The sequence below is a fragment of the Balaenoptera acutorostrata genome, chromosome 21 (assembly GCF_949987535.1).
Source record: "Balaenoptera acutorostrata chromosome 21, mBalAcu1.1, whole genome shotgun sequence".
Taxonomy (NCBI): domain Eukaryota; kingdom Metazoa; phylum Chordata; class Mammalia; order Artiodactyla; family Balaenopteridae; genus Balaenoptera; species Balaenoptera acutorostrata.
The window spans coordinates 26,538,296-26,562,173 of record NC_080084.1 but is presented as its reverse complement, the minus strand read 5'-3'; the positions used below and the strand labels follow the sequence as shown (position 1 = coordinate 26,562,173).

The 23,878-nt window shown below is 47.2% G+C and overlaps 1 protein-coding gene across 3 annotated transcripts in view; it reads right to left on the bottom strand.

The window, feature by feature from the left end:
* IRF2 (interferon regulatory factor 2) overlaps nt 1–23,878 on the bottom strand; it is an 85,230-nt gene that overhangs the window by 1,963 nt on the left and 59,389 nt on the right. For all 3 annotated transcript variants that reach the window (XM_057537279.1, XM_007177856.3, XM_007177857.2), the window contains 3 exons: nt 18,884–19,001; nt 8,026–8,190; nt 876–922 (listed from right to left, as the gene is read on the bottom strand). In XM_057537279.1, the coding sequence (XP_057393262.1) occupies nt 876–922; nt 8,026–8,190; nt 18,884–19,001 (330 nt within the window). The remainder of the gene's footprint in view (nt 1–875; nt 923–8,025; nt 8,191–18,883; nt 19,002–23,878) is intronic.

Genomic DNA, 23,878 nt, shown 5'->3' with positions numbered 1-23,878 from the left:
TCAGAGTGCGGGAAGCGAGGAACCCAATAAAAGACAGGGAACGCCCCTGGACTGCTTTCAAACGGGTACAGCTTGGAGCTCCAGAGTGCCTGCAAATAGCTGGCTTCAAGGGTGGCGTCATTCAGAGAAGGAGCTAGAATTCTGACCTTGAAGAAACAGGTTCCGAATGTATGTGCGCATCTACACCTACTGTCATTTCAGAATTCCTGGACTATCCTTTAAAGTATTTAGTACATTGGGAAATGACTAATTCAGACAACCACTAGTCAGTCAGTCTGTCTGTCTGTCTCTCAATCACTCACTCAAACACAGACACAAAGCAGGCTTCGCAGGAATGCTTCCCCTCACAGTTACAGCCATTTCCTGCCATTGTCTGAGCCCAGCCAAGAAGAGGGAGATCAGAAGCAAAGCCCCTGGAATCCGGACTGAACACATACCTGGCCCGTGGGCAGGGATCACAGGGCGGGCGGGGGGAGGGGACACTCCCGGTATCTGGGGCGCTACTTTTGCTTAGCACTTTCTGACACTGACTTCTTATCGTTGCCTTGGGCCACTTGGACCTTCTGTTTCTGCTTGTGAATTAGGATGTTTATGGCGGTAAGCATAGCAGCGTTTCTTCGCCTTTTCCTGCCGTCCTAGCCTCCTTTCTTACAGTAACATCTTACTCCCTTCCCTCCCGTTTACTTCCCAAAGCTTCATTTTGTTAAGTCAAAATCCAAAAGCACTGTAAATTTTATGTGATGTATATTTTACCACCACCACCAAAAAAAAAATCCAAAAGTGAAACTCATGATCAAAGGAAAAGAAACTTCACTAGCAGCAGAGAAACCGACGTGCCGGTTGGGAAGGCTTTGCCCCGGTGCTACCATGCTTACCTCCGAGCTCTCTTCATCACTGGGCACACTATCGGTAGTTTCGCTTTCTGTTCAAAGAGAGAAAAACACAGGCCCATCATTCCTGCCACTCAAACTGTTTCGAGGCTCAGGCAGTGTTTAAAAAAATACATCAGCACGTCTCTCTTCAAAAGAGAAATGCATCACTAAACTCATAACCTCCGTCCCCTTGTGTCAGGTCAAACGCGTGTGCCTGGGAGATGCTAGGGCAGAATTTATAGAGTTGAACGGTGGCTCGTTTTCCCAGGGCCAGGCTGTGTTTATTTATGGCCTCTCTTCCCAGGATGCGGTGCTGGGCCCCGGGCTGCCCATCTGCGTTCTGCCCACCCCTGCCCCCCGGCCCTCTGCTGGCTCCACGTCAGCCCCTTTCCTCACAGCTGCTAAGTCACAAGCCGCTCACTGGTCTTCTTTTCCCATTCACGGCAGTTGGTTCATTTAAGTCCCAGCCCAGCCTCCCCAGATGAGCCCCATTCTCCTCAGATCCCTCCTTTCCCTCACGGCCCTTCAGTACTTATATCCTGGATGAATGAAGTGGCATCTTCCCCCTGGGTTACTGCGGGTGCACAGATTCTAGGGTGGCTCCCGTGAGCCTCAGCTCCTGGCATTTACCTTCTTGTGGGGTTCCCTCCTCTGGAGGGCAGGCGGGGCCTGTGACTTGCTCTGAACCAACAGAACACAGTGGAGGCGATGGGATGCACGTGATTACGTTATGTAAGCCCGCAACCTGTCTAATGAGGAGACCATCTCCCTTGCTGGCTTTGAGGAAGCCAGCAGCCATGGCGGGGAGGCTCACATGACAGACAACTAAGGACCGCTTCCAGCCAACAGCCCAACAAGAAACTGAGGCCCTCGGTTTGACAACCTGCCAGGAACTACATTCTGCCCCAAACCATGTGAGCCTGGGAGCAGATCCTCCCCAATCCCATCCTCAAATGAGACAGCAGCCCTGGACCAGACCTCAACTGCTGGTCTGTGCAGAGAATGCCCTGAGCAGAGGACCCAGCCAAGCCATGTCTGCTCTCCTGACCCTCAGAAACTGTGGGATAATAAATGTGTGTTGTTTTAAGGCACTAAGTTTGTGGTTATAGGGTCACGCAGCAATAGATAACTAACTCACTTACCATCCTGATTCATCCTGCCGCCTGTGAGACACAGAGCAAATTACTTAACTTCACTGAAGCACAGTTTCCCTATCTGTAAAATGGGAGTATAAACACCTTCCAAAGAGGATTACATAATGAGTGAGGGAAAGGCCTAGTACGGGGCCTGGAACACAGCCCACACCCAGTAAATGTTGGTGCGCCTTTGTCCTGAGCCTCATTCAACAGGGGACCTGCACCACACGCTAGGGTGACAGGGTCACAGTCACTAGCTAGTGATTACACATCACCTGTACATAGAATACAAGATTCTTTTTTTTTTTTTAAGATTCTTTTAAGTAAAAAAAAAATTTGATTTTTTTTAAAGCAAACTAATTTTTTTTTTAAGTAGAAAAATGTTAATTGTTTTAAGTACAAAATTGATGGTGTGCAGTTTTTCAGGGTTCAGAGCATTGAGAAAATGAAAGCACAGCGGGTAGAACTTCCAAAATACACGGACCCTTAGAGAGCCCTGAGTCTGGGTCATTCACTTTGCAGACATGGCCTGAAGGGAAGCTGTATTAGTGAACGTTTTTGGGGCACGTGGGCCGGTGCTCTGCACGCAGGTCTTGTTCAGTCTCTCAAGGACCCTAAGTCAGGGAGCAGGTCCTGTCACCCCTTGATTGTGCAGAAGACCTTGTGTGTTCTTGTGCCTTCTACCCCTTCCACCCCAAACCTACAGCTGTGGCCAGGTGGCTCCCAGCCCAGATAGAGTCCTTCTGACGACCCAGGGCACCAGGCCCAGGCCAGGCCCTCTGTGAATTAAAGGCTAAGGAACAAACGGACAAACTGAGGCACAGATTCATTCCTCGAACAAAGAAACCGAAAGTTACTACACGGGGCCCACCCTGGGGCCTCTTTGCACGTTTCTCGGCCACTGTTCTCCTCCAGTGACTTCACCCGGGCACAAGCGATTGCCGAGCGCTGACCCCCAGCAACTAGAAGACGGGCCCGTCCACTCCTCAGACTCAGCAGACTTCCCGAAGCATCCCCAGCGGGGGCAGCAGAAGCCCGGAGAAGGCCCAACCCTAGTTGTCAGGGCAAACTGGCAACGCCGGGCACAAGAGAGGTTTCCACACAAAAACAAATTATACACAACAGCAAGGGAAAATGCCCCTCCTCACTCAAACTTCAGGCTAGCCCAGCACCCCGAGGAGGCAGGAATCAGTGCTGCCACTCCCAAGAAAAATGCGGAACAGAGATGTTGAGAAACCAGCCAAAGTCGTCGTGGACTGAGTCAGCACAGAGGAGGGAAAACAAAGCAAGCTTCTGATTCCAGGGCCCCGGGCGCTGAAGCTCTCCTGCTGCCCCAGCCTCTGGTGAAACTTCAAGATCCCCTTTCCATTTTTATGGTTAGCTTTCTTAGTGCTCCGAAGCCCAGGTTCCTCTTCCCTTCCTGTAGGTCTAGGCCCCTCCACTCCTAATGACCCTCCATAAACACCATCATCTTCTGTTCCTCTCCCCTTCACATAAAAACAAGATGCCACCAGGCTTGCTCTGGGCGCTGGAAATAGGCAAACATGAGCAGGTTAGACCAAGGTTCTGGGATTCCACGGCCCGAGTCACAGTGCGGGAGGGGTGGGAAGGCAGACCCTGGGGAAGACTCCTTGGTAAAGCCTGGCACGAACCATGAACAGAATCAGAATGTTAATCGCCTGTAAGCACCCAGTTTTCAACTTCAGGGAGACAGTCGGAGACAAGACAAGTGCACACGCTCTGAACTTCTGTTTTCAGCTGACACAAACGTTAGCTGAAGAGCATCGTTTCTAAAGGAAGATCAACTGCCTCTGAAGTAGTTTTGAAGACTCTCCATATTAGCAAACTGGGAGTTCTCATTTTCATTGTTTAAAAGAATGGCCTTGAGCGCCTTTAGCCTAGGAGCAGGAGATGCTTGAAGCTCTAGCCTGAGGACCCCAAACGCTTCTCTCTAGAGTAACAGCGGTGCCCCCGGCTCCCCCTGGGTCACTGGCTCAGAGCGCTTTGTCGGGGGCACTCACGCCCATTTTCCTCTGTTTTCTTGGTTTTACTCCACCATTGCCATTTTCAAGATCGGTTCTTATAGAACAAATGAATTCATGGCAGCTCCTGCTTCCAGATCAATGTTACCACCGACACAGCAACATTAGTTGTTTCATTTTTCCTTCTGATTACTTTGGATTTGGTTTCGTCTTTGCTTTGAGTAGAATGGAATTAAAAACAATTTTTTGGAGTTGCTTCCTGAGCACGGTCTGAGTAAGTTGCAAGTGTTTACAGAGTAGTAACAGGTACCTAAGCAGTTTGTTTCATCTTTCTGGTCTCCGTTTCCCGGAAAGCGACTGGGGTGAGAGGGAAGGAAGAGGTTTGGATTAGAGGACCCCAAAGAAGGAAGAAGAGGAAGAGGATGCTTCTTCCAGAGCTGCAGTTTTGCAATGATGCTAGTCTCAGGTTCACACTCCACTCAGCCCAGTTTTTTATCGTCAGACCATCTCAGGAACATGACGGGGAGGGAGACGTCTTTTGTCACAGCCTTTTTGCGCTACAACATCCTGGTACATTTTCTGGAAGGCTCTTGTTCAACAAGTTTTATTAAGAAGATTGACAAGGATTCCTTTCCCTCAATCATTTCCTTAATTACTTTCCCTAGAAGGCTCAATGAAGAGGTTCAAATCAGAGTCCTCTTACAGCACTTTTATCTTTGCCGCACCCAACAAAATGCAAGCCTGCTACGGTTTCCAGAAGGACCCAAAGTCTTTCCCGCTGGTCACTGGTCAGAAGGAAATCTCCCTTCTCTCAGTTATCACCGATCAATCCTTCGTCTTATACTTTCTTCTCCATACTCTCGTTCAGTCTTTCCCGCTGGTCACTGGTCAGAAGGAAATCTCCCTTCTCTCAGTTATCACCAATCAATCCTTCGTCTTATACTTTCTTCTCCATACTCTCGTTCAGCCTTCCCCAAAATACTACTGTGGCTTTCTTTCACTAAACCACCCACAACCTAATAAAATCCTGGTGCCACACAGCAGGCAAGAGGCCACTTTGCGGTAGATCTTTAAAAATAAAAATGACTCGTCTCTAGAGTTTCCCAAGGTTGGGCTTTGGGACATCCCTCCCCAGGACATAGTTTTATGAATCCAACTAGAATTTCATGTTGTCTTAAAACAATCCAATGCAAGTACGTCCACTCAAAGGAACTGTCCCTTTTCTTGCTTACCGTGATATTTAGACCATGGAGAAGACAGACTTGCAAAAATGAATGTGGTTTTTGTAATACTACTGGGATTATATTTCAGTGATCAGTAGGGTGGGGGGAAATAGCCAACAGCCGCTTCCAAATACCAATTTCTAAGTGAATGAAGTGGTTTGAAGAGGCTGAAATTCAGTTCAGTAGTCCACACAAAGGGCCCCTGTCATGAAAAACAGGCAAACAGCCTATTCTCGTGGGGAACGTAAAGTTAGAAAGTGAATACCACCAAAGAGCTGCCTTTCCTAGTAGCAAGCTATGGAATCCCTGACTGAAAGATTTTAGCTACCCATGGTCAGTAACAGATAAGTTTCTTATGTGTCATAGGCTCTAGAAAAGTAGCAGCGATGACTTGTCTTGACTCTATCCAGGAAGCTTCCCTCCACAGGTTTCTAGAAAATTCAGACAGTGAAAACAATCGAAAGAACTAAAGGCCAGGCTGAAACACCAGGCTCCAACCAAACCCGCACTGCCTGCCAGCCTGGCACTAAAATCCTTCTTTTCAAATCTTGCAAATGTCCTGAAAAGGGTAATGAAATTTTCATTTCTCTCTGCATGAATCAGCTGTTCTTGGGATTCTTCTGCTAAAGCAAAATGCCAGTGCTGGCAGAACAGCAAGAAGAGGCCTTTCCAGAATCCTCAAGAAGACTTCAGAAAAGTCTAACTCAATAGATAAATAGAAAAGTCTATTCTAAAGCTCCAAGCCCTTAAGAAAAAAGAAAAAACCAAAACACTTGGGGTGTAATAATGCCTGCAGCAGCATGATACAGAGGAAAGTCACACATTTTCAGCCATCGTCAGGGAACTGTAAGCACAGTGGCTTAGTGTTGCAAGTTTCAGTTATCTCAACTGTAAAATTAGGGCATAAACATCCTGCTCTGCCTCCTTTGGCTGGTCCTTGAGATCCTGGGAGGTGGGCTGTTCTGAACGGCAGAGCCCCACACGGTCCTGCAGGGCAGCGGCGCAGTCCAAGGGCTAAGAGCAGGCCTTTGGCATCAACCACGTGTGGGTCTGACTGTGCTACGGATTGTCCGTTTCTGGACACGCTGCTTCACCCCGCTGACCTCAGATACCTAACTTTTAAAGAGAGAATAATGACAGTACCCAGGCTGACGGGGTTATTCTCATGATAATCAAATAAGCCAATCGATTTCAAGCACTTAGCACGGTACCCTGGGTACAACAAACACGCAACAAATAGTAATTATTACGAGGACTGGCAGGTATCCAAGAGGGCCTGGCACACGGAGGAGTTCAAAATATGTTTCATGAATAAATAACTGATGACAAGCTTATCCCGTCTGACAGATTATAGGCTTCTTGTAGCCAAGGTTCGTTCTCACTTTCCTTTTATGTTCCCAGCACGAAAGAAAGTCAGGACCTTGAGGCCATTCTGCGAAGTGAAATAAGCCAGTCACAAACGAACGAATATTGTAGGATTCCGCTTATACGAGGTACCTAGAGTAGCCAAACTCAGAGAGACAGAAAGTAAAAGGGGGCTGGCCAAGGAGCTGGGGGAAGGGGGAGGCGGAGGGGGAGTTATTGTATAATGGGGACAGACTTTCAGTTGTGCGAGATGAGAAAGTTCTGGAGACGGAGGGTGGTGCTAGTTGCACAACGATGTTAAGTCACTTAATGCTGCTGCAATGTGCACCTAAAAATGGCTAAAAGTGGTAAATGTTATGTTGTGGATATTTTACCACAATTGAAAAAAATAAGTTAAAATGAAGGAAAGTTGGGGTTCAGGAAATATGAGGTTAATTTAGGGGCGGATAATTCACAAACAACTTGTCATTTGAATCAACCTAATTCTAACGCTGCCTCTGTGCCACTCACTGGGGTGGCGTCCTGACTGAAGGACACGCTATTTGGCAACACATAAAGGACACTGGCAAGAATTCCTGAACTATTTATTAGAGCGACTCTGGTTACCCATGATAGGGCCTCTGCTTTTTATCTGTAATATCTGCAAGCAAGAACCCTGACTCAGAACTTATATTTCATAATTATAATTGAGTCACCAAAAGTTAAGTGGAGATCATCAGGAGTGTATGAGGTGATGTAATTAATGTTGGTGGGAAAAAGGAGCCGTCACTTTATCCTGTAAGGATGGAAGAACCCACTGAACCTGGTGCTAAGCCTGTGACTGTCGGGGCCAATTCCTGCCATTCTGTGGCCATTCCCTGGGGAATTTGCAGTGGGCTCAGTCCTTGGCCCAGCTAGAAGCTGTATGAAATTGAAAAAGAAGAGGAAAATACGTGGAAGTGACAAGTAAACTTGGTGAACGACAGAATGGAACTTGGGGTCTGAAGGTTTAGTTCGAGTCCTGACCCAAACACTTACTGGCCGTGTGGCCTGGAGGAATCCCTTCTATTCCAACGAAGGAACCGGAAGAGGTGATCCCTAAGGTCCTATCCAGCTGGGTCAAACTCAGATTCCATTAAAAACATCCTTCCGAATTTCTGATAACTTGCGCAAATAAAATAGACTCAGATGAACTATTTCCCCAAAGAAATCTTCTTATTCGTTAGTCATGCACGAACATGTTATGGGTGATCAAGTAAAATGCTGTGACTGAGTCTTCAAATTGAGAACAAAAATATCCAAGAAGCTGTTGGTTGAGAACATTAAAGCAAGACTAGTTCCAGACAGAATAATCCTTAGGACACAGGAGAGGTTCTCTGCTATGTTGGTGAAACCAGTGACCCTAGACTAAAGGACCGCCCTCCCTGGTTCCTTGCTCAGTTCCAGAGTTCCCGACCCCCCCGCTTACCTGCGTAGGAAGACACGGGGGAGATCTGCAGGGGGTAGAGCTCGCTCATGCTGACTGGCTGCTCATCACTCTCGGTGGTCACTTCCACAACTTGGCAGATGTCTGGTGGATTAGTGACAATCTCTTGATCCTCAATGTTGCTGCCCAGATGTGACTGTCCTACGACTTCAAAGAAAAGACCGCCATCATGTACCAGCATCACCTGCCTTCACAATCCTAGCACACACTCTCGAGAAAGGAAACCTCCCCCCAGAGAGGCCAAGGGTCAGATTCCTGGTCACCAAATGTCATCTGCCACGAAACAAGAACAAGCCTTAGCTTTGGGCTAATGTCCCTGGAGAAGCAACTTGCCAATAACCTGGCTCACCAGGGCTATTTCCAGTGTGCCTGCCAATGGTGCTTACATGTGGCAACATCCCAAACTCAACCCAGCCACAGCCAAGGCTGCAGGACGAGAGCTGCATCCAGACCTAGCCCCAGGGCCAGAGAGATAAACAGTGCTTTGAACCTGACCCATTTCCGTTCTCTGCTCTTGCTCTAAAGGAAGCTGCTGTGCTAGTTTCTGGGTCCTGGGGTCCAGAGAGACATCACCAAACCTTCGTAATGAGGAAGGACCACCAAAATCCACCCTACTGTGTCATTTCTAGCTGTGGGATGCTCCTTTCATACTCCCAGCCCTCCTCCTCCTCTGCAGACAATGGATGTCATATCAAAACAATGCAAAAGAAGGCTTTCCCAATTCTAACACACCTTCGGAGCATCAATTCCTCAAAACGCTGACAATATGAATTCTGACCACCCTGCCTCTGAATCCTGACTCAACTTTTTTTTAATTAAACTTTTCAGTCTGAGATCATTGTAGATTCATGCGCAGTTGTAAGAAATAATACACAGATCCCGCGTGCCCTTTACCCATGTGCAAAACTATCATACAGTATAAGGATATTGACATTGACCATCGATGCATCTTGTTCAGATTTCCTCCGTTTCACTTGTACTCCTTTGTGTGTGTGTGTTTGTGTGTGTACTTAGTTCTGTGCAATTTCATCACATAGGCGGTTTCACATACCCACCTCCGCGGTCAACACACCAGTCTCATGAGCACAAGCATCTTCTGTGACCACCTTCCTGCAGTCTCCTCCCCTGGTCTCCAACCCCTGACAACCACTCATCTGTTTCCCATTTCTATAATTTTTGTCATTTCAAGGATGCTTCATAAATGGACTCACACAATATCCCTTTGAGATGGGCTGTTTTCACTCAGCAGAATTCCCTGGAGATTCACCCAAGTTATTGTGTGTATCAGTAGGAACTGTAGGTTCCTTCAATTGGAGGAACCCAATTCAATTCACCCATTGAAGGAATTGTAGGTTCCTTTCCATTCTTTGGCTATTACAAATAAGGCTGCTATGAACATTCATGCACAGGTTTTATCTGAACATAAGTTTCCATTTCTCTGGGACAAATGCCCAAGAGTGTAATTGCTGGATCACATGGTAATTATATGTTTAGTTTTACACGAAACTGCTAAACGAGTGTCCAGAGTGGCTATACCATATTACATTCCTACCGGCAATGTATGGACAAGCTAATTTATGCATTTTAGCCAGCTTTTGGTGTTGTCACTGCTTTTTGACTTTAAGTCATTCTGATAGATGTGTGGTGATACTTCATCTTTGTTTTAATTTGAATGCCCCTAATGCCCTGTCCTACTTTCAAACAGAGCTGACCTTATACTTCTGTTGACAATTGATTGGCTGGAATATCCCTGAAAACTGGCACCCATAAACAAATGGGACCAACAATGTTTTCCCAAGGGCCTCTCTCAAAGCACTTTGCCCTCATAATCAATGTTTTCCTCATGCCTGTATAAGTTATTTTAACATATCAACACATGAGAATGACAGGGAAAGCATCATTATCCTGTTATAAATGAAGAGTGTCAGGCACAGAGAAGTACAGTCGCTTGTCCAAAGTCACACAGCGTGGATTATGGGCAGTGCTCTACGTCCCCAGCCACCTGTAAAATGTTCAGATTAGGCGGGAAGGCGGCCACATTCCAGTCTCCTTGAGAAGTTAGCATCATGGGCCAGTTCCTGTTTTCACTGCTCAAAGTATAATATTTTGATTACTCAAGTATTTCTGCTTATACGTGGGTTTCTGTTTTAATTACTTGAAGGGGGGTGATGAAGTGACTAAGCATTAAGGCAGGGAGAACATTACCTGATTTCTACTCAGGTAAGGTTTTAGAAGGCAGTGAGAATTCATGGATTTTCTAGCAAAGAAAAGAAAAGCACCGAAGAGGCTGGGAAAGGAGATTTGGGGGTGTGATAAAAGACTCCACAAAGCCACAGCATACAGAATGGAAGGGAAACTGGATGCCGTGTGGGTTTTCCTGGAGGGGATAAAATTAAAGAAAAGGAAGGCAGGCTAAATATGGCAGGCAGACTCCCAAATTCTTATTTTATCCTTCGGACTATACTACTTGAGCCCGAGAGCATCAATTATGCAGCTCACCAGACACAGACTGAGCGCTGACACTGACCTCTCTCAAGTTTCTTCTGCCTCCTCTCCCAAGTAAAATAAGACGGCAGGAAAACAAGATGGGTCCTGTCCTTTCCCAAATTGGTGGGTGGAGACAGAAACCAAACGGGACGTGTGCGTGTGTGTGTGTGTGTGTTTGAGGAGGGGGTGGATAAAACTGATACCTAACATACTAAGAAAATTAAGATCTTACATAGATTTGATTTAAATCAAGGCCCCTTTAACTTCCAATCCTCCAAAATTCATTTCTCCCTTGCACTGTCATTCCTGGGAGTATAAACTATGGCAGCAATTCAAGCATTTTCCTAATTATGTCCCTTTGTTCTGACCAGGAATTCTCTCCCTCAGTGTTTTCCCCCATAAGTCCCAACTCAGCCATTCAACTAACAGAGATTTCTCGAGCATCCTCTTTGTACAAGGCACTGTTGTCAGGTAGGAAGGGTAGAGGAAGTGTAATCTAGTCCAGGATCTGGTTTGTAAGAAGTCCAGTAGGGCTGGAGGCCAGCACACAATGATCTAGAGAATAAACTGAGGACAGTAGTGAAAAGGAAAAGGGGGGAGGGGGGAGGGCCTGTGATGAAAGTTCAGGAAGTGGGATATTTTTTTTTCCAGTTCCAGGAAATCAAAGGCTTCGGTGAGGCGGCAGCGCGGTGGGCGGAAGGGGAGGGTGAGTGCCAGGCAGGAGTCAGATGCCTCTGCTTTCGGGGGGCCTCTTCCTGACCCCCCAGAACAGACTGCCCTCTCCTTCCTGCGGGGCCCTCGCTTGCTGTCCCCATGGCTTGGCCAAAACGACAGCATGACACGACCTTGTGATATGCCTTCACTTTCGGCCTCGCGTGCCCAGTTAACGCAGTGTCCCTTTATTTAACTTTTTATTTTTACGTGTCGTCTCCCAGCCACACTGTGGCTCCCGAGAGAGTTGAGACCCTGCATTAGAACTTTCTGTCTCAAGTCACAGCACACGTTCACGGCTTGTACCGGAGAGCAGCTCAGTGAATATTTGCTGAGTAAAGAGATGAATAAGCAGAGCAAGGCTCCCAGACTGCAGCCAGAGGCCCGCAGGAGTTCAGGACCATTTGTGAATACCGAATGGAACGACCAATGTTTTCTAGAAAATTTCAAGACTCCTGGCAAGCGGGCTTTTTAAAACCTAGGTGAAGGGATAAAGACATAGCAGGCCATAGCTGCCAGGGGCTGGAAGGAGGGAGAGGAAACATTTGGGGGTGAGGAAAATGTCCTATGTCTTAAATGTCTTAAATGTAGGATGTCTGTCAAAATTCATAAACCTGCACGCCTAAAGGGGGTTAGTTTTACGGTATTTCACTTAACACACATGCCTTAAGACAAAAAGTAGATAAGCATCTCTATTCAAATTTTAAGTGTATCCTGAATGCTGGTGACCAGGATAGAAAAATAAGTTTTAGTTTTCTGGGCTACATCTGGATACCCAGTTAATAAGATTACATGATCTCTAAGGCCAGACATTGCCCTAGGAGTATGTGGCTTTGTGCCTGGGACGACCACTGCTCTCCACCTGAACACGACTGAGGGCACTTTAGAAACTTCTGAACTCGTAAGTCGCCAAGTCCAAGAGAGAAGCTGGGAAATCGCAACATGTGAGATGCTCCGTGGAAGGGCTTTACGCACCAGCCCTAATCCGTATCTCTCTCTTTATCCATCTATGGAGATGGATGAGAGCTGATTTCCCCTGAACCACCAAACTTTGCCCTAAGGGACAACACAGACACTGCCACTGACTCCTAACAAACGAAAAGTCACAAGAACAGCAAGCTTAGCAAACTGCTACAGCACATAAGGTCAGAAGTGGGAGCCCTCTAGGTGCTACAGTATCATGACTGATAACCGATAATAACAAAACCTAGCATTTCCTGGGCCCTGAACTTTGTTTTTCTCACCTTGACCTATCACCTGCCAGACCTCACAACTCCACGGGGAAGACACAGCTATCACCCCATTTTAGACAGGAGGAAAAGCATCGTGGAGAGTTAAACAACTAACGAAGAGTTCAATGACTAATTCAAGGTCAGACAGCCGGAAAGTGGCAGCCTCAGGAGGCAATTCAGCTTTCCCTCTCAACAGCACCGTCTCCCTGAAAGAAAGAGTTAGGAAGTTCAAACTGAGTTTCCCGGGCTTTCTAAGCCCCTCTTAGGATAAAACCTTTCAAATCTCACCTTAATAAGACTCTGGGCTCATAACCAATAGTGAAATTGCTTTTCAACAGTTCTATACTGGGTGCCAAGGAAATTCCTGAACGGTTAGGGAACTAGAAATCCACTAAGCTTCTCCAGATTATGAAGGTCAGCGCATCAGGAAAAGAGTCCCCTGCAGGCATGTAATTTTGTCTGGACCTCGGTGCTGAGACTTACAACAATATTATTCATGGCTGGTTACTGATGAACCGGTTTGATTCCTTAAAAGGTCATTCTTACCTTATTAACAATTGTTGACAACGCAGGGCTCCACCTGAGAAAGTAGTTGCCCCCATGCCTCAGAGAAAGCTCTTAAAAGTAGACTATTAGGAACGGGAAAGTTCTGTGAAGGTGGGTTGGTCCTATCACTTTGCAGCTGAAAAAAGCTGAAACCCAGGGAGGTTGGGTAAATTGCCAAGGTCACTCAGGCAGCTGCAGGGTCAAGATAAAAGCGTATAAAAGCCAGCCATCTGCATGCTGCCATGGGGAGAAATTTCTTCTTGCCCTGATCTGAAACTTCAAGAATTTAAACTGTGAATACCACCCCTGATGATGCAGCACAGATGGAGGCAATATCTCTTAATCAAATATATTTTAATATGATTTGATGATACCACAATCATAATATTAATTTTACCACCTTCTAATCACACAGTGAGTTTTCTGTTACACCCATTTGGTCCTCACAACAATCCTGTGAGGTAGGTGGGATCAGTTTTATCATTTCCACTGTATTTAATTTTTTTTAAAAAAATGGACCATTGATGTGGACCATTTTCAAAGTCTTTCATGAATTTGTTACCACACCGCTTCTGCTCTATGCCTTGGTCCCTTGGCCGTGAGGCATGCGGGATCCTAGCTCCCCGACCAGGGACTGAAACTGCATCCCCTGCATTGGAAGGCTAAGTCTCAACCACTGGACCGCCAGGGAAGTCCCCTCATTTCCACTTTAGATAACGAGGAAATTGAGTCTCAGAGAGGTGAGGGAGTTTGCCTAGGATCACATGATAAATAAAAACCTGCAGAACTAGGTCTAGAACCCCAGTCTTTTAACTTCTAATCTGGTGCTCTTTTTGTTTTCTTTTTTTTTAATAAACTCTGGCCATGATTCAGTTTAGGCATCCAAGGGCGACGGTGGGAGACACAAGTCTCTACGGGGTTAGTCCTTTCAGAGAAGGGGCCAGACAGCCTCAGCAGTGACAGGTCGACATGGGCGCAGGGCGTGGTACACACTCTGCACTTCCACGAGGAAACCGCATCACATGCTGCTCTGCTGTAAAGGGGGGCAAATGATATGCTCTAGTGAAAACTCAGTTGAGTTCATCACCGTGTCTCAAGGGTCAGTGGTCTGGCAGCAGAAACCTGGCTAAGACCTCACGGGCTGGCAGCACACCCTTCCCGATGGACCCGCCTAACGCCCCTTCCTTACTCTGCTGGGTTGACAGAGCTCTAGCGCCCACCCCACAGTAACAAAACCCACAACCCAAACCTCTCTTTCTCGCTGGATAGGCACATGGAAGTCCAGCTGTTCAGAGTAATTCGAGTTCAAAAACAAGTATAAAAGAGGTGGACAGGGGCCAGGTCACCAGGACCCTGGGGACATGCGGGTCTTTGTTCTGGGGGGTTGGGGGCAATGGTGACATGGTAAGACTGGCATTTTTAAACAAATTACTGTGTGTGGAGAAGGGGCAGCATGGAAGCAGAGCTGAGGCAAGCACGAAGGTGACTGGGAGTCGCATCTGAAATAGAAAGAAGGGGACGGATTTGAGGAATAGGACGGGGGAAGACAGGATTCGATAGTTAATTATAAATAAGGTGGAGGTGTCAAGGCGGAAAAATATATACAGCCTCGTAAAAAGTCGGCAGCTTTCCTGGGTAAATAAAAACTCCTTAAAGGTTGAAAAAACCTCCATGTCCACTTCCACTGCCCAGGGTTGCCGGTGCACGTGGTGACCAAGGGCACAACCCATGCAGCCTCACCTCTGTGACCTTGGCTTTTCCAAGGTCCAGTTCACCGAAGAAAAACAAGATGTATTATCGGTTGCGTCTGGGTTTACTGTGAGACCTGGGTTCACACCTCACACGGACTTTCCTACTGCTAAGAGTTTTCTAGGGGTCCTGATAAAACTGGATGCCTTGTCGCTGGCCCCCGCTCCTGAGGGATGAACCAGCATGGAAAGCCTTCACTCGCTCCTTCTCAAGAGGGGTGCCTTCCATCTAAAGAACCACCCCAAATCTACTTTTTATCTTGTAGATGGAAATTTTTCATATCTTAAGCACCAGAGAAAATGGCAAAAAACAAAAGCAAACAAACAAAACAGGGAACAAAGGATCTGGAAAAGTTGAAGACAGTTCTACAGCCTGGCGTCACCTTGGGCCATCCTCAAGTCATTATGAATTCTGGTACCAGAGGCTGCCAGGCTTGAGTTATAACCGTGAGGCCCTGGGGGCACCCTAAGTTTGGTCTCTTAGTTGTGAATCTGTTTTGCTCCTTTTTTTTTTTTTTTTTAACTTTTTTGTTGTTGTTCTGCTCCTGTCGATATTCAAGTTTCTAAGCTTGGCTGAAAAAAAGCTACTCAAGGTTTACTTTAGATAAAGTTGGTCAAATTTGGAAGCAACTACCAAAAAAAGGTACACCCTAGAAGGTGCATTTTGGGCCACCAAAATCGACAGAATTCAAATTACATTATTTCCTAATTGTCTATGTCTAGTCACCTAAGGCCAGCTTGATTTACTTCAGGGTCATGAATAGCCTCCCTCATTTCACAGCAATCTTTGTTTTCTTGAAGGGTGGGGTTACCTTTTATCAAGAAACACAATGGGGTTATGAAGCTCCGCCTAGGCCAGGGAGAAAGAATGTCCGCACCTGCTAACTTCTCACACTGGCCTGGAGGTGATTTCAGTACAGCTCAGCAGAGGCCCTGCTGACCTGGGCAAGAGGCCAGCAGGGTATTATCAGAACCATCCAACATGTTGCTGGCTTCTTCCGCTTCCTAAAAACAGAAGTTGCCGCACACACAAAATAATTCAATGTGAAAGAAAAGTAAAAATAAAAATGAGTCTTTTTCTCCCTCCCCTTAAAGGGATAGCAGGAAAGATCTTTGGAGGTGCTGACCTGTGCATTTAAACAGGAGGGAGAGATGAAACGTGAAAAGACCTGGTTTAAGTAGTGAGATGCTGCCCTCCTGCTTGGAGTGCACAGCCTGCTAAATCTGGACGTACATTCAGCCGTTCCGGACAAGAAGGCAAGAGCAGGACACTGCCCACTGACCATGAGCGTGTGCACACTCGTGCGCGTGTGTGTGTGTTTTCCTGCCATGATTTGCCGCAGAAATAAAAGTAAAACACAGCAGCAATCCAGCAGGAGTTCATCTGTCAGGATAACAGTACATTTCGTGCTTTACCCCCTTACTGGATTCACTTACCAAACAGCACCCCTCCCTCCAGAATAAAAATGTACTAGGTGGCTGGCCTCCACGGGATTAAGATATTGATTCTCAATCTATTTCCCTAGTGACAGAGCCTACTGACAACGAGAAAAATGCTCTCATAGTAAGGACTCGTTTCAGCTCCCATTTTTAATCTTATAAACATGGGCTTATAAGAGTAGAATGAAAACATCTTGAGGTTTTCATGTTGGTGCCTGGATACAAAACTGGCCGGAACTCTGGGTTTAGAAACAAATGAATGGAAAGCAAGAAACGGTTTCGTTTTTAAATAAAGCATTTTTTAAAAAGTAAAGAGAGCCCGAAAGAGAATCTCTCAAATGCCACAGCGGCCTTGGAATCAGAACCCCTGTGCTTCTCATCTCGGTCCACACATCGCAGAGGCTGGGATGGCTAATTACTGGTCACTTGGGAGAGTGTAGACAAAGCTCTGCGAAGGGTTTAAAATCTGAGCTAGTGCTACTGTTAGCAATAATCACAAATTACCCACTTCTTTAAAATACTTGCATGGATCTACTTCATTTATCATTACATACCTTCACAAGGGTCACTGACTAATTACAAAGAGATATTCAAACTCATTTTACTGCCATCCATTATGATTTTATTGTTAGGAAGAGAATCATTTAATCCAGTAGGTGACTCTCTAACCAAACCTGGCCTTCGTCTTTGCCCCAGGATAGTGACTCATTAAATTAGTACCAACACCGTGTAGCACCAATCGTACCATAAGGGCAATGAACAATTGACCTGGCAGAGAATTTACATACTGAAGGCTCAACCAAAATGTTAAAAAAAAAAAAAGGTAAAGAAAACTGGTCCAATTCTGGTTTTTGTTTGGCATTTTATCTGAGGCTGAATTCACCTCCTTAATGAAGGGGAGCTCCAAAAGTCAACCAGCTGCCTCGAAATAAGCTGAATCTTAAGAAAGCGTGCCTGGGAGACTGGCAAATATCTTCCTTTTTAAAAAGGTCTCAGTGGGCAGAGGCTTTCCGAGGACAGCCTGCTGAGAAAGGGATGACAAAAAACCCAGGTGCTGGGGAAGCAGCTCTCAGCCGTGGAAAAAAGGGCCCAGGAGGGAGGAGAGCAGGGCTTCCGGTCAGGCGAGCGGCCTCACTCCAGAGGGGAAGTGAGAAAGATGCTCTCTCTCTCTGAGAGTTTGCGCGGCTCAAGATGACTGTGGGGCCATCTGTCTCTATGCAAAAGTGCCCCATTCAGACGTGAGCCCCGCGAGGACGGCAAGGCCATCCCGACATGAGATACAGCACGTGCTGAGTCTCAACCCAGGCTTCATTCTTCCTTCACGCTGCATGCTGCTGGAGACCTCAACGTGCAAGGGAGACCCTGCACATGTGATTCGACTTCCAAACTCCAGACAAAGCCCAGGGGAAAGGGCAGCGGCCATGGCCTCCTGTCCCTGCTCAGCTGAGAACCCACACACGAAGGTCGTCAGATGTGAGACCCGCTCTTGCAACAGGATGTTTCCTGTTCTTACCAGCATCAGAAGCCCTAATTGTTTACAAAATGGAACAAAATGTAATGAACCAAAAGGTACTGAGGGCAAAGAAGCTGAGGTTCTGGATTCCAGGGCTGGCGTCAGAACACAAGGTCAGGCCTGGGCCTCCTCCACTCTTGCAGAGTCCCTACCATCCGTGCTGGCAGCACCCCAGCGGGACTTTAGTGAGATGTAATTCACACTTGTCACCCACCTGCTGAAAAGCCTCCAGGGGTGGTGTTTCCATGGCGTGTGTAAGTAAAACATTTGGGCACTTTACTATCTGCTATACTTCAATTTTTAAAAACTTAAAAAAAAAAACCAAAACAAAACCCACACCCTCCAGCAGTCTGGGGATAAAACCCAACCTCCTTCCCGGGGTCTTCAAAGGTCCCCGTGAGCCCGCCCCGCCTCCCTTCCGAGGGGCCTCACGCACCCTCCCCAGGAGCACTGGCCTTCCCTCTAGTCCTCCAAGCGCGTTCCTGCGTCGGGACCCACGCTGCAGGTCCTCACCCACTGGCGTCATCTCATCTCTCCACTCCTTTCCTCTGGCACATTTATCACAGACGGTAATGCTGTTGTTACGTGCAGTTTTTATTTGTTTATTATGTGTCTTCTTCCATGAAACTAGGGATTGGGCCCGCCTTGCTCCCCAACCTATTTCTGGCTCACAGCGCTACGTCTGGTATACAGAAGGCACTCAACACTCTTTGTGGGATCACAGTGTGTGCCCTCTGGCCACGGGCCTCTGTTTCCCCATCTGTGAGATGAGCACCACCTCTGTGGCAGGCCCATCATGGAGCAGATTCTGAAAGGACTCATGGGGACAGTCTCCCCCCTCCTTGTTCCCAGGTTAAATAAGTCACACTTTTGTCCACGTGACCAATTATTGAAAGATTGAGAACCGCTAATCCTTAGCCGCTGGGGGGAACATCCCCATCTCATCTACCTATTTTTTTGAGGCGGACCTGCCTCAGTTCCTTTATCTGATCCTCAAAGGCCTTTATTCTTCAGCCCTGAAATCTGGGGGCCTGAACTTGCATTTTGAAATGGTTCCAAGACCTCCTCCCGCTGACTATGTTATTTCAAATCACGTTTTACAAATTCTCGACCCCAGGGAGCTACTCGTGTGTATAAAAAAATGAGATGTCAAAACAGTTTACCTATGATGTTCACCGTACTATCCACTTCATTTTTTATAGCTGAAGTCAGGGCCGCATACTCAGGAGAAAGATCACTTACTCCATTACTAAGCCCCAAAGATGACTCAACTGGTTCTTGCTAGGAAGAAGAAAAGAAAAAAGAATTGAGAACACTTCCTTTTCCCTCCCTGTGCTTAGCTTAAATTCTACCCTCTGTCCACTTTCTTTAATGCCAAGGTCATGTTCGTCTCCCAAACGCATTCCCTACGTGTTTTAAATCAGCCTGGAGCTTAAGAAGCACATTTCTGCGTAGAGTGTCTCGCCAAGGGTTCCCTTTCTTTCCTTTTCCTTGGAGGAGACGGTATCCGTGCACCTGGCTTGCCCTCCTGAAATGCTTACCCCTGCACAAGGTAGCCCTGGGGTTAAGCGGAGCTGTGTTACCACCTACGTAAAGCACTTTGCTGCCGAGATCCCAACTCATCCTTCTCTGAGGGAGGGGTGCGTGTAAGACTCAGCTCCTGGCTTTCTCTCTAAGGGAGGAATCCTGCCACCTCTTTTATAACTTTGGAGGAAAAGCTCTGCCTCAACTATCAGCCCAAGGACGAAATCCAGAGGACGTGGTGGATGAATTCTTCTTGGATAGGGTTTGCTCTGGATTCTGGCCACATGAGCATCCTGCCCCAGGGTCGGGGGGCAGGTGGCCAGTCACACGGGCCAGGCTCATAGCCAAAGCCTCCGCCACCCCGTCGAGTCCAGTGAAACAGCCCACACCCACGGCTCCACAGGCATGCCTTCCGAATGCCCATGCAGCCCAAGAGGCTACACATTCATATTAATGAAACTAGGAGAACAAACTCCTCTCCCTAAGCTTGGCTCTCAATTCTGCTTTATTCAAGTGCACCAGAGCCCTCCAACCTCTGAACGCGCCAACAGCTCTGGGAGAGCCAGCGCTGGAGTACAGACTGACTTTCAGCGTTTTGATGAGAGAGCTTCTCCTCAAGGGGAGATTACACTGGCGTCTATGACAGCAACAGAATCAGACAAAAAAAGCCACACGTGACAACTCCTGGGGAGACCAAACTGGAGAGGAGGGTGGAGGGGTGGAAAGAATAGAAGACAGGAGCAGAAGATCATGTGAGGTGGATATGACTGTGCTTTGAAAAATTTAGAGTGGATGCTCCAAGGCATGCAGGTGTTCTTTTCAATTTATGTGCTTGTTGGAACCAATGATGAACCCCCCAAATCTTAGGGAAGCCACCTAGGGAAGGAGGGGGAAATCACCCCCTTCCTCCCAATCCCACCTGGCAAATTCCCGCCATGATAACCATGGCTTCAAAGATATCACCTCACTGTATAGCTCAGTTCTCAAAAAAACAAACAAACAAACAAAAATCACACATGGCAGGGTTGACCAGATGTACCAAAGGTTGAATCCAGGAAAGCCCAGGACAGCCCCACTGGGCAGAATGTTTATCCCTTTCTCCTGCAGCATCTCTTTTACAAATTCCAAAGAGTTTATCCTTTCTGGGAAGAAACTCCCTTGCCTGTGACTTGAGTCACCACCTTTCTCTTCCTTTAGAGGCAAACTCCTGACTGTGCACCTGCCTTCCCACCATCACCTCCTCACTGCACCACCGTGAAGCCTGCAGTCTGGCTGCCACTCCACTTGTGGAATCAAACTCCCAGCTCCTGGGGTAGGGGTGGTGAGACAGCCTGGCTTTGGAGTCACATGAGCCTGGGGTCCAAGTCTTCCTCTAGTTATAGGACTTCAGCCTCTTTAGCGGTCTCTTAGGATGCTGCGGACAGCTGTAAACTGAGGACAGTAATAGGACCCACGTCATAGGGATAATGGGAAGATTAAATGAGATAAATATGCACCTGGCACCTATTATTAAATAAGCACTCACTATTATCTAAGGTCACCAATAAAACTCTACTATCCCAAATCCAGTGACCTTTCCGCAAGTCTCTTTCCCTCAACCCCACACTCTGACATCCAACAGGAAGGCCTGTACTCTCCCCCCTTGGCAACAAAATCTATCTGTTTCTCCACCTTTCTGATGGCATCCTTCTCCCTGGCTTCCTCAACGGCCCCCTTCCCACCTCCCCACCATCATGCCCCACGTGTCATCTTCTTCCCCTTCCACCTCTTCAATTCCCCAAAAGGAACTAAGAACATTTTAAGGAATTATGGAAAGAACTGCTCGTTTTCATGGGTTTCTTTTGTTGCCAAGTTATTATTCACTCATTCTGCTTCTAGGCTTCTTATAAAGGTAATGAGGCAGTCAGACTTGCATATATTTAAAAACCTAAATTATTCTGATTTCTCAGTTGGAGACTTCAAAGAGTTTCACATGATCTACAGTGTAATTAGTGGCAAGTGATACTTCTATCACACTACACTTGAGAAAACTATGACTCACAGACGAAATTAGTTTTCCAAGATCACACTGCTTTTACTCTGAGGAGATACAGGAACTGAACTCACATCTTTGGTCAGGCAACATGGTCCAATTCCAGTAGTTTCTGTCTTAATAAACCCCTGGATCCTGTACTAATTCCAATGGAGATTGAGACTGAACTATTTTCAACATTGTTCTACTCCCCACATCCCCACCTTGCCTCTTGCACTCCTTCTGTAACGAAACAGAATACTCTACCAATGGAGACTGAGTTGGACTACTTTGAACGTTGTTTTACTTCCTCCCATCCCCACTTCCAAAATAACCTGCCGATCTCCAAGTCTTCCGTGCAAACCTTCTCACTGGTTTTAGAAGGACAATATAGCAGATTGTATAGTGAAATGTAGCCAGCACCTCCCTGAAAGGACTCCATCCAGGGTGCAGAAAAACAGGGATCTTCACTACACTCAGCTGAAATTTTTGAAATGACTAGAATAAGAAGATCGAAACTTAAACTATGTATTTTTTTTAAAAAAAAAGCAAGGAACCCAAATTAAGAAAATGGGTGAACATTTCTCTACGGAACATGTACAGAGATCCTGCAGGTCACGAACGGCCTTTGCCCACAGCATCTCCTCCTCCTCTGTGATGCCCACTCCTGCCCTGTCCCCCGCCTGGCTGTACCATGACCTGGCCTGGTGAATCCTGAACTAGCTTCCTCTTTCTGTTCCCTTTCTTACTTTAGATATAGGCTCTCCTGTAAATCACCCTGCCCCAAAGAAAACCAAAAAACAGATTGTGCTTGGGTTCAGACCGCTCCATGATCTATTAACTCTGCCAAATATTTATGCCCAAGAACCTTTCTTCTCATTATAGAATCCAAGGTTTGTTCTACAGTTTAAGGGACTTTAGGCAAAAGCAAACCAGCACAAGAGAGCGTTCAGGGGCAGAGGCAGGGCAGCCTTCCTTAGACCACGAAAATAATATTCCTTTGGTTGGTCTCAAAGCCATGCTTGCTGGAGGGGCTTGGGGGTGGGCCGAACAGAGGACAACCAAGGCCACTCATTCTGTCTCATCCTTGTGCCACAGCCCTTGTCTAGATGTTCCCTCCTTTGAGGCCAAACATAATTGCCGTGAGACCATTTCCCATCCCCAACCTCCAGAAATGCCCTAATTCATCTGTGCAAAGCCAGTCTCCTCAAAGCCAAATATTTAAGGGCATCTCTAGGTCTCTCTACCAACAAAAATCTCAGGCTGACAGCTGGGCTTCATGAAAGTCAAAGTTGGCCTGGGGAACTGCACACTCTATACCTCAGAGGCCCCAAGGCCACTAAGAACAGGAGTGCGACTGAAACAGGCTGCGGCCTCCTGCCTAGCCCTGGGAACACCTTCCTCCCTTGGAACTAGGCCGTCTTCAATCTCTTCCTCGCTGCTCCCACTGTAACTTCCCCTTAGACTTCTTTCTTTGGCTGGCTTTTCTCCTCGTCTTCTCCTTGGGTCTCCGTGTTCATCTCATGTAGCTTCCCTCTTGGAGAAGGCATCTGTTCCCACGGCCTCCAACATCGTTCTTGGGCAAATGACCACACACCTGGCCTCCAACACTCACCCGAGCTCGGTGCCTGTCAGATCCAACTGTCCACCTGGTGTCTGCTTTAGAGGGCCCTCTGCCCTTTCTAGCCCATCACGTCCACAGTTAAACTCACCCTCTTCTCCACAAAACATGCTCCGCTCCCAACATCCCCTCCAGGAAGCTTGAGAAGTCAGGGCCACCTCTTGGATCCACACCTGGCTTCCTCCTCCACCTCCTCTTCCAGAGAAATGTCTCCTCCTCTCCATTCCAACTGCCACCATCTTCATCTAAACTCTCTACCGCAGTCTCTCCCCCCATCTGCTGCTTCCCATCACGGTGAGAAAAGCCTCCCTTAAATATCAACTCCTCCATGCTCCAGATCCTCCCCAGGGAGTTCAACTGCCTTATCTCACAAAAGCATCCACGGAGGTTATTCAGCCAACCAGTTTGCAGACTGTGCTCTGAGCAGTCCTCTCAAGAGCCACCAGGAGGAGAGGGAGGCACCAGAGCGGGCAGGGCAGGCCCCTCACCTGCTCCCTCCAGGGCAGCTCTGATTTCATCTCTTGAAAGTTCAGGTGGGTTGCCGGCGTGAGGCTTAAAAACTGAAGACCCCTTGCAACCCATGGAAGGATCACTCCAGTATCAGCCCTGACGGGTGGTCGGTCATTCAGCCTGTCTTTGGACAGTGGCAGGGAGCATATTGTTTCGTATCCAGCTCAAGTCACTGTTGGCGGTGAGAGCTCTATTAGAAAGTTCTGCTCAGCCAATACCTGCTTTTCTGTAACTTCCACCCAGAGGCCTGCACTCAGAACTAATACAGACCAGTCCTAGTCTTTACCAAGTGACATTAGAGACAGTCCCTGATTATGTTTTCCATCATCACACCAATGTTTTAATCTGGAAGCACTTCACAGTTTCGAAGCATGCATATGTCCTCTGCAAACAATCCTCTGAGGCAGGAAGTATTAATTCCGAATCCTTCCTACCTACATGCCTTTGTTTCCCCTTGTACCCTCACTCAGGCTCCGGCTCTAATGAAGCCGG